Source organism: Amblyomma maculatum, chromosome 11 (genome assembly GCF_055883805.1).
Source record: "Amblyomma maculatum isolate TAMU_Amacu chromosome 11, ASM5588380v1, whole genome shotgun sequence".
Taxonomy (NCBI): Eukaryota; Metazoa; Arthropoda; class Arachnida; order Ixodida; family Ixodidae; genus Amblyomma; species Amblyomma maculatum.
Window position 1 is genome coordinate 29,551,655 of NC_139354.1, and position 10,915 is coordinate 29,562,569.

The 10,915-nt window shown below is 49.0% G+C and overlaps 2 protein-coding genes across 2 annotated transcripts in view; one reads left to right on the plus strand and one right to left on the minus strand.

Annotated features, from left to right (window-relative positions):
- LOC146173288 (serine/threonine-protein kinase D3-like) overlaps positions 1-6,727 on the minus strand; it is a 37,747-nt gene extending 31,020 nt beyond the window's left edge. Inside the window, exons 1-3 of the mRNA XM_084584778.1 lie at positions 6,450-6,727; positions 1,571-1,717; positions 408-546 (exon numbers count right to left, since the gene is read on the minus strand). Coding sequence (XP_084440904.1) covers positions 408-546; positions 1,571-1,714 — 283 coding nt within the window. The 5' untranslated portion in view covers positions 1,715-1,717; positions 6,450-6,727. The remainder of the gene's footprint in view (positions 1-407; positions 547-1,570; positions 1,718-6,449) is intronic.
- Positions 6,728-6,915: 188 nt separating this feature from the next.
- On the plus strand, positions 6,916-10,558 carry LOC146173289 (putative methyltransferase-like protein 25). The gene is made up of 2 exons (XM_084584781.1): positions 6,916-7,422; positions 9,159-10,558. Exons 1-2 carry the CDS (start codon positions 7,193-7,195, stop codon positions 10,261-10,263), a joined length of 1,335 nt encoding a protein of 444 aa, XP_084440907.1. The 5' UTR covers positions 6,916-7,192; the 3' UTR covers positions 10,264-10,558.
- Positions 10,559-10,915: the final 357 nt, after the last annotated feature.

The window sequence follows — 10,915 nt, forward strand, 5'->3', positions numbered from 1 at the left end:
CAAAAGTACGACAATATAGCTCAAGTTAGCACGAAATTAAGACTGAAAGTCTTACTTAACAAAATTTGGGAATCCTATAGGTGGTCACCAACATCTTCAATCGCTTTCAATTCCTAACAGCACTTTTCATGTTACCACTACACCACTTTCTCTAACCAGCTGGCTGTGTTCAAGAGGATGTAAATTGATATATTTCACCTCAGTTTCATCTCATCCATTATTTGCTGAATTTAATTTCAATTTCATTTCTTTTTTTTCCTTTTCAGAAAGTATAAGAAAGTGCCTTAGTAGGAGACCTGATTTTCACTAGTCAGGTCAAGCTTTAAGCTTTTCCCCATTAAATATTTTCCCGTCACTTTAGTCAACCGTGACCCTCAAATGCAGATCTATCTCCCTCCGCAACTCACCCGAGACAACGATCTCCACCAGGGTGCCCTCAGCCACGTCGGAAGCAGCGTTGATGGGCAGCAGGATGTTCTCACTGTTGTAGTCGTGCCGGAACAGCAGCAGCCGCTCGCTCAGCCGGTTCAGGCCATGCTCGGGCAGCTGTGAGGTGCACCACACGAACGCAACATCTACCTAGGCAGCTCCAAACAAGTCCCCGTATATGCTCACGCAAGTGCTTGCATTTCCAAGGGTGGCCCACCAGCCACAACAGCTGCAGAATCATAGTGAGCCCAGCACAATGTCGTCTGAACACATGTCAATGATAGATGATTGCTGTTCTCGGCCCTACATCATTAATGTGTCGTAAGAACATCATTAATGTCCCTGGGCTGCCCCGAAAGGATGGATGACTGCTATCAGGTACCAATGCACCGAAACTGGCAATTTGTCCATGCGGCAGATGTTGCAACCCAGACCAGCTGCAGGCAATGAGGAGCAATGGGCATAGAAACATCACTCCTAACCTAAACCCCCTGTGCTGCAGTACTCAAAGTTCACACTAGTTTTTCAGGCTTAACAAATTCCACAAAAAGCCGTCCCTCACTGCTGAAATTGCTGCGAAATTTGGTACTCTGCTAAGCATGGCAATGCTTTACTAGTGTTCACCAATTGAAGTTACACTAAGAACTTGAGGACTATAGTTTAATATGTCAGCAATGGAAGCCATTTGGCTATTCTTCTGGTATTAAACAGATCAAACAAAACTGGGTCAGTTGGCGACTTGCTCCTTTGCAAAGATATGTGAAGAATTCGGGGACAATGTGCCCTGTCCAGTCTGTCGGCCGGTTATCCTGCAATTCTGCTTTTGTGCCGACAATTAAACTGCTGAACTGCCAATGGTACTCAATTTTGCAATTGCAAATATTATTTCAGTAATGTTTAAGTGTTCTCTCTAAACATAACTACTGCTCTATGCAGAGGCAACAAGCTCAGAATGCGACATACACAGGGTAGTATGTTATATGCATGACCCAGAATGGTGCCTCACTCCAACCCTCCTATGTGTGGCAAGTGACGAACGAACACTATTCAGCCTCAACAAAGGAGCAAACCTAATATAAGAAGGAAGAAAAGATGAAATGGAACATGCAGGCACAAAAAAAAAAAGCCGGGACAGTGGTACCCTCTTGTGGACAAAGTTGCATGCAGTGTCCTTGAGAGACTTGAGGTTCATCTCTCCGGCATCGATGGTAACCGTGTCCCGGATCACTCCTGCCTGCATCAGGAAGGTCACCTCACCGGCCACGTTCAGCACCGGCAGCTCCATGGCCTGCGGTGTGACACCGGGTCAAATCAGGTGCAGGGTATCCATCACATCTTACACCCATTCCTTTTACACCCTTTATCTTACATCCATCTCAGCACCCTTGCAGGTGTACACACTTTGCCTGCAGCGCTGATATGCTGCATTTTGACATGCTTCCTTGTTCTCTTGTTATTTTTACTCGCCTGTTTGTGCCCGATTCAAGTTGTGAATTCATTATAGTTGATTTTCTCCTTTGTATTTTAAACCTTGATTGTGCCTTCATTGTAATTAGAAACAATACTGATTCTGTCACTGACACTGCGACTGAAATATTTCTTGTCATAAGCCTTTAGTACTAGTTATCTGTAATCATGTAATTAATATATGTAATATACCCTTTTTTTCTTTTTCAATCGTTGTAAGCTGTATTTAACACTCTACATCATGCATTACTATGTATGCTTTTAAGCTTTAGTGTACATATGCTCACAGCCCTTCCTGTTACAATCCCTGATGGTATCCACAGTATATATATAAAAAAAAAAATGACAATGTCAGTGCCCTGCTTTTTGGCACGTTCAGCACAACGATGAAATGCGCAAGGACATTGATTTAACCTGGCTCAAAAATGTTCTAGTAGCACAAAACTTTCAGACTTTATTTCAAAGCTTTCTCTCAATGAGACCCCTCTCAGCGGGCATCACATGGTGCCAAACACTCTAATGCACAGTATTCATTTACTGATGGCTGTACACCTTTTTCTTTTTGAAGAGCTCTCCAAACAGAATGCAACCAAACAATGATTATTGAAACTGACACCTGAACGTGACTTCTTCCTCCTGTGCGTTTGGTAAAGCACAAATGCTCATGTGTGGGAATGAAACCTTTCCAGCTACACGAGATAAAAAGATAAATTGGTTTACAAAAAACAAAAACACACACAAAAAAAAAACATGGAGTGCCAAAATCAGATAGCATATGACTACCTATGCATCTAAGAAGACAAAGAATATGATGAACTAGGTTTGTTTTGCTGCATTGAAAGTAACAATGCAAAAAATGCTTGGTAAAAGTGCCACCATCATTAAAGAACAGAAAGAAAATGAATTGAAAGCCACATTGGTATATGTCCTACTTCACGCTCAGCAAACACAAAGCATAATTATTTAAATAGGGGAAAAAAAAAAACATTCTTGCATCTCTACCATCCCGTCCACCTGCATAAAATGTGTCATAAGTGCCCCATCTGAAACACCTTTGTACGAGCCCATGCAAGAAATAAATACACCACTTAAACTCGTCAACACTACCTAGCAGACAGGAAGCATCATGTGTATATGAACACCTGACGCAAAAAGCTGCTTCTATCTTGGGACAGACAAAGGTTAATGCGTAGTGACGTTATCAAGACTATCACTTAATTTCTGGACACTATAGTGAGCGCTCTACCAGAGACCCCATGTCATTTGTATAGAAACGACGCAGACCTTTTATTGCCAATCTAAATGTAGATTAAGGTGGAAGCCACTACTGTGCTGGAAATCGAAAGGGAATATAGAGTCAATGCAGTTAAACACAAATGTAAACTAAACATGCTTAATTAATACACAATAAAAGTATCAACACACTGCTCTTTGATTTCATTAATATATGGTACTGGTGTATTTTGAATAGATTTCCCAATAACCTACTAGAGTTGTGAGTGGGGCTAGTTGGTCTGTTTACATGATCAGGGGAAGCAGAGCTAAAACACAAGAATAAAACAAAGGCGGGCAGAACAGGTGACGAAGTACCGAAAATTTATTGACAGCCACAAGTAGATTTTACATGATAGCCAACCCCCATGTGACACTGAAGAAGAAAAAAAAAAAGAAGCAAGAGCCACCAAAGCAAAGAATCCTAGAAAAAAGGCATCATCCATCAATGAGACTATGAAACATTTACCATGAGGATAGCAAGGATTCGAAACTCAGAATGGTCTTGGCTCTGAGTTAGCTGCATCCACTTGATCCCCACAAACTTCCTAATTTCAGCCCACTTAAGTTTCTTCCACCCCCTGCTGCGCTTGCCTTCCTTTGAAATTCATTCTGCTATCTTAGAGACCATCGGTTATCTCGCATTCACATAACATGTACTACCCATGCCAGTTTCTTATTCTACATTTCGTCTAGAATGTCATCAATTTGCATTTGTTCTATGTACACTCTGCATTGTCCTCAGTTTGTGCTCAACCCTTTTCATTAGCCTTCATGTTTCTGCCCCATAGGTGAGTACCGGTAAGACAAAGCTGCTATATTCCCCGCCGGGGTGGCGTAGTGGTTAGGGTGCTCGAATCCCGGCCTCGGCGACCGCTTTTTGGTGGAGGCGGAAAGGCAGGCGCCTGTGAGTTGTGCAATGTCAGTGCACATTAAAGACCCCCAGGTGGTTTAAATCTCTGGAGTCCTCCACTACGGCGTCTCTCACAGCCCAAGTTGCTTTGGGACGTTAAACCCCGCTAACAACCAGCAAAGCTGCTATATAATTCCCTCTCAAGGGGCACTGGCAAGCTGCCATTCAATATCTGAGAGTGCTTGCCTAATGCGCTCCATCCCAACCTAATTGTCCCTTTCATTGTCTGGATTTGCAGCCACTACCTGCTTATTTTTTTTTTTTTTTCATTTATATAGAGCTCGACTCAAAAGAATTGAAACAGACTATACGAGAGAACAACATCCCCACTCTACTATGTTGTACCACTCTGTCCATACAAGATACTTTCAAGATACTGCAATTTGTGTGTGTGTGTCTCCGCTGTCCTGCCTCATTCGCGCAACTTTAAAGATGAACGAATTTCACCAACTAACCTCTGCCAGAAGATTGCGCTAAACTTCAACCAGACACTACAATTCCTCTTTCATTCTGAAAAACCTGTAGTGCGGTTAATCTGATTGCGCAATAAGCGTAGTACGCTTAGAAAAAAAATATCGCAAAAAAAATTTTACGGAGGCGGGGCGCATAGGGACATCGGTTGGCACCAGAAATAGCGCTGCATCAGTCTGTGGGGAAAGGGGAGGTTGCATTCGGCAGATGGCGCGAATTGGCCCGCACGCACCGGCGATTCTCGCGCGGGACGAGCGCTGAGAACGGCGACAGCTGCGTTCGTCACGCGATTACGGGCCTGTGCTCTTCGTCCAGTGTTCGCGGACGGCGCACGCCACCGAATGACCGACTGAGCAACCGAGCGTAACGGCACTTTGCCCGCTGGGTCAGCTAAATATTCCAAAGTTCAAATACTCGTCTCGGCTGACGGAGATACTCCTCTCGATCGGTTCTCAAAAAGGCTCCGAATGTATCGGCAGCAGCATCGCCTCGAAAAGGGGGAGGGAAAGCAAGGCGAGGGGGGCGGAGCGTGCTTTCGTGCGACTTCCGCCAAGTTGCGCCGCAAAGAAGTAGAGAAGTAAAAGAAAGCAGACACGGCAAATGACGATTACGGGACAGCGAAGTAGCGCTCGGTTGGTTGCGAAACCGAAAATTTATAGTATTCAAGGTCGAGACGACGCGCGGACGTCGTGTCACGGAACAAATGCAGGTGACACTTCATTTTTCAACTTTCCGTACGACTAAAGTGGCAGCCTCCGATTCCCTGATGCAGCATGCAACTACACCCACCTGCGTTGCTCAGCCCATTTCGCTTAATCTAGGCCGACTTTGCTTTTTTAGGAGTATGCCGACGAATGTGCACATTTCGGCCAGCTTAAGGTGACGGTCAAGACCTTGACAAAATCGCCCAAGCGAAGCGCTCTCTTGTCCATGTAGCCCCATTCAAACGTGTGCATGCTGCGATCTTCAGTGGATCAAAACAAAATAAGAACGCGTCAAACTGCTTTCTACCCTGCTCTACACATGACCGCTGAAACGCAATGCGCCAGCCATTTCGCAGCGAACAAGCCCGTTTTCTTTCTTTTTTCAGAAATAAATAAAGAAACAGCGGCTCGATGAGGGTAGCTGAACTTGCGAGCTGCGGCGGTTGACGCGAACGGATGCCGAAAGGCATCCGAAAGCTCAGCGCGCGGCCAAGTCCGGTTTTGCCAGCTGTTTTTTGTCTGCCACGCGCGGCTAGGTTGTCGGGCGCCCTGAATGTTGTCTATCAATGAGACGGAGGTCACAGAAGACGGAACAAGTGCCAAAAAGAAAAGTCGGTCCACGTGGGAACGAAACGTTCGTCTCGCAGCAAATGTCACTGAACGACCACACATGAACCCAGCAGCAACATCGAAATAAACTTGCGCAGCTTGGTCGGTCAGCTATATGTTGGCAGCCCGTACTTTCCCCAGTTCGGCCCGTGTCCGACAAGCGTGAAACCACAATCCTTAAGGGCCGAACACGAAGTACTGACGGCAAAGTTGACTCCGTTCCTCCTATGCAGCACTCACGGCTCACGAGGAAAGGAAAAACAAAAGGCAAGCCACGAGGGGAGGAGCGCCAACTGCGCGTCGAGGGGGTACGAGCGAGCCGGTAATTTACCATTCCTGGCTGCACTTCTCTGCCTTTTTCTTTTTTTCTTTTTCGAAGGTCGAGCTGGCAGTGTTGCTTTTTTCGGCGCGTAGCGAGAGGCGACAAACGCGCAGAGGACTGCCCTGGACGGAGGACTGCCAACGCGACAGGATCGAGGGGTGCGCTCAAGAGCAGGGCCGCCGCGATGAAGATCCGGTTTCCTGGCGTAAGGCGAAAATCACCAGACTCGGACACTGAAATTGGTGTAGGGGGGGACCCTTACCGGGCGGCGGGTGGCCGAGCCCTCCAGGGTTTCTCGTGGGGGCGATCACGGTCGCCGGTCAAGCAGGGACGAGACGCATATCCCGCGCCGTGAGCGAGCGTCACGGGTGAAGGAGGCCCACCGAAAGCACCGCGGCAGAAGCAAAGAGTTGCCGCGGACACCACCACAAGAAGCACGCACTCTGTAAACACCGCTCTCTCCTCCGGGTGGCTGCTGAACAACCACTTGCTGAGCACCTTGGCATCTCAGAAGCCCCTAGTGGCTCTACCAAAAGTTGGACAGAACGGCAGCGCATTGCGGAAAAAAATAACTATGCGTTTTACGCGGCATCTGGTGACTAAAGACAACGACGTGCAATCATAGAAACGTATATTAAGACATTTATGTGCAATTTATTCGAATACAAGCTTTTGTACAGCTGAAATCACTGGGGTTAAAACTTTAAAAGTTGGAGAGTCTGCATGCTGCGCATGTTGGGCTGCCGCACGATAAAACAACTCTAGCAGCACTAGCGCCGCTGCGCGAGTAACGGATTTGCTATGTTTCCGACTGAACGGTGTGACACAACTATTTCTTTCGAGACGACTGTTACAAATGACGCTAGTCTCCCTAATGACTGAAATGTCCAAACTCGTTGTAATCCTAGCCGCATCGCAACTACTGACAACCACCGATCAGCGTTAGATGCTCAAAGTTTATTTACAGTGCACCAGTCGAAGCGCTCGGCGGTTTTAGCTCTGGCAATGTCGGTCTCTTCGCCGCGACTGGTCAACTTGCAGTCCGCGCTTAGCGGACTAGCGGATTTCGTAGAGAAGCACAGCTCATTCATCAATGCCCACATGGTGGATTTCTACACACAGAAGCACTGGGAACGCCTCGTGGACGACGATGTCGGCAGAGACCTCCTAAGTTTGACCGACCAGGAGCTTGCGTGCTTGGGAACCCAGGAGTTTATGAATCTTGAATGCGTGAGGTAGGGAACTTATTGCTAGCTGGTACCCTGCGCATTGCGCGTTTCAGCGATACTGGCGACATCTACTCGTAAATGATTTACACGGTAGAGCTCATTACCGTCGTGCGTGCTCTTAAGTATTTCGTTGTCTTCGGTAGGTGCCGCGACCGTCTGTGTTGTATTATGTAGCGTAGCGTGCGAAAACAGCGAAACTACCACAATGTGCATTTAGGGTATTGATTGTATGTTTCGTTATCACAACAAAGGAAGTGCTTTGTAGCACTAGTAGCAATAATTGATGTGACCTACTTGGGCCGCAGTATCGTGGAACGGTTGCTTTTCTTCGTGACATTTTGGAAGCAGACCACGCGATCGCGAGAATGAATTATGAGAGCGAACTTGCCCGCCGGCATCGTTGCAAGACTGCTGTGCTCGGGTGTTCTTGACGACGGTTTATTAAACGAAATTCCATTAAAATGTAGCTCAAGTGCGGCCGCTCAGGTCCACACACGCAGTAAGGTGAGCTTTTATGGAAACTGATCAACTGTTGCGGCGGGCCATCGAAGGACCACGCCGAGAGAGATCAATTACAATAGCGGCGCTTTCAAAAGTCTCGGGCCACCGCGTTCACTGTAGATCCTTTTATACTAGGGCATTGCAGAGGGACGAAAACAAGTTAATTCTGTGAACCCTTAGAACTATACGGCACCACGCTTCAGCAAATCGAGGAATGCTGTCAGTGTACATATATCCTTTATATATGGACAGCATTCCCCAATTTGCTGGATTTCGAGACAATTAGTAATGTTTCCATGCTCGTCTATACAACTACGTATAGCTTGGCTTGAGCAAGACAGCGATGTGTTCCATTTCTACAGGAGGTCGGTGCAGGGAGTTGGTAGAAGAAAACCCGACCGGGCCTTGGGCTGCAGATTTTAGAGCGCAGCTCTTTGGCGCCCGTTCCTGGATTTCGCGGCGTCGTCGGCCTCGTAACCATCTCCGCACCCCTTTCATCCCCCCAGATCGAGCCGGCGCTTCGGCAACCGGAGCCTCGCAACACTCAGCGGCGAACGATGGGGGCACGGGCGCGCGCAGCAACCGGAGAACACGAGGAAAGGGAGGTAGGGGGGGGGAGGGGGCGGCTTCGGAGGCAGCGCTAGCAGCGACCGGCTGATGCCGCTAGCGAGTCAAGACAACGTGATTGCGTAGAACACCATTGCCGCCATGCAGAAAGAGGAGGCGTCCCCCCCCCCCCTCTTCCTGCGTGGCGGCGAGGGTACTCTCCGGTTGCCGAAGCACCGGCTCGCTATCAGCGTATCACGGTGCGTGCATCCCGTCCTCACTCGCTAGCGGCGTCAGGGGCATCAGTCAGTCACAGCTATATGTTCGTCGCTCAACGTTCCTATGGGCCCACGCGCTGCTTCCCGCAACCTCCCGATAACTCAATTGTTCATTTTTCCGACCACAAAGCTTCTTTCATGACAGCCAAGAACTGTAAGTGGAGTGTTTCTTCAAGGAATGCGTGTGAAACATTAAAAAGGTTTTTCTGTAATTGTACATACGTGTCTTGCTCGAAATCTTTGCCTCAATCTATCGAAAAGGAGAAACAGGTAATGAGCTGCGCTCAAATTTCGTATTAGGAAGTAACGTAATCGTGGGTAATTTTTGGACAAAGGCTGCACACGCCAGAGGTCACGCTTCAGTAACCTTGTGCGCTTCTCTAGTGAACATGGCACCTGCATCCTTTGCTGGTGCAGGGAAGGCCGCGTACCAGCGCTGCAACGCCTGGCGCTCCAGCTGGAGCGTTACACCTTGGCCTCGCTCGGGGCGCTGAGCAGCAGCGGCCTGCTGTTGCTGCACCCGGCGGACGGCTGCTTGACTACATTCTTGGGCGCTGGCCGCGGCATGAGCCCCAAGAAGGAGCACGAGGTAGACGCCATGGCCGACTTGGTCGCCTCGCTGGCCGCGAAGCTAGGCGTCCGCCGCTTGGTGGACCTGGGCAGCGGCAAGGGCTACTTGGCCGCGCGGCTGTGCGCGCCTCCGCACTCGTTTCGTGTGCTCGCCGTCGACAGCTCGGACGCGAGAAACCGCAGCGCCCGCGAACGTGCAGCCAAAATGGCGGCTCAGCAGACGACGATACCACCACAGTTGGAAACCCTCACGGCAGTCGTAGACGAAAGCTTCGACGTGGTGGGTGCCGACGGTGGCGAAAACGGCGAAGGCATCATGGTATGCGGTCTTCATACGTGCGGCGATCTGGCGCCCAGCGCTTTACGGCTGGCCTTGCGGGCGGCGCCCAGAGTGCGAGGGTTGTGTCTCGTTGGCTGTTGCTACCACCTGATGGAGCCGCCCGCGGGTTTCCCCATGTCGACGTTACTCAATGACCGCGGCTGCCACGACCCCGGCCGCAACGCGCGCATGCTGGCCGCCCAGTGTGCCGACCGACGTCAGGAAAGCAGCGACACTCTCTTCTGGAGGGCCCTCCTCCAGGTACTGCTGACGGAGGAAGAGCGGCAATCCGGACGGCGTGTGGGTCGTGTGGTCGGAGCCAAGTCGTTCCTCGAGTACGCGCGGCAGGGGCTGCAGAGACTGGGTCGTGATATCGAGAACGAGACCACACTGCAGGCAGAGGCAGAGATCTTAGAGCGACAGTATGCAGGTGAGCAGAGGAGACAGCTGTGTGCCTTCCACAGACTTCGCGTCGCTTGGGCGGGCTGCATTGAAGCCTTGCTGCTCCTGGACAGACTTGTGTTCCTGCTCGAACAGTGGCCAACGGTGGCCGAGGCGCACATAGTGAGGCTGTTTGACCCAAAGCTGTCGCCTCGCTGCCATGCTATTGTTGCTCTTATGCAACCTGTCTAAGTGAATGAACTAGACATGGAACCTTTGATCTCCCTTAAACTTGTCAGTAGCTTTAGTATTTGCATGACACGAGCGGCTTCGTCCCAGGTGTTTCAAACTTATCACTGCGTGTTGGCCAACTTCCCAGTTCATCAATATGCAAGTCCCCAGTCCTTGTAACGTTTTCTGCACCTGTGTACCATCTGCCAAATGCAGCTGCATTGCATGCCATTTGTGCACCATCCAGCTCACTGTATGACAGAAGGTTGTCTTCATGTTTTAGATATAAAAAGCTACCTTAGCAACATGTACTTCAGATACCTCTGCTGAGGATGCCTGCATTTGAACATTAACGTGTATAAAATATTACAGGCGATTACTTTGTTGCAAAACACTTTTTATGGCTTGCATACTTCGTACTTCGTGGCACACGCAGAATTAATATCTGTTGTGGTGCAACTAAGCAAACCGCAGCCCTCCTGGTCGTCAAGTAGTCACCCACTATAGTTGCTTCAGGGCATCAATTATTACAGCAATTTGCCTTGGGCAGCTTGTTCCAAACTTATCTTCTGATAGTTCATATAAGCATTTGCAAGACAGTGCCAGCCACAAAGGATGTGGGCATGCTTGGCTTCTGTGGAGAAAGAAACATTACTGTCAATGCTAACTTGGC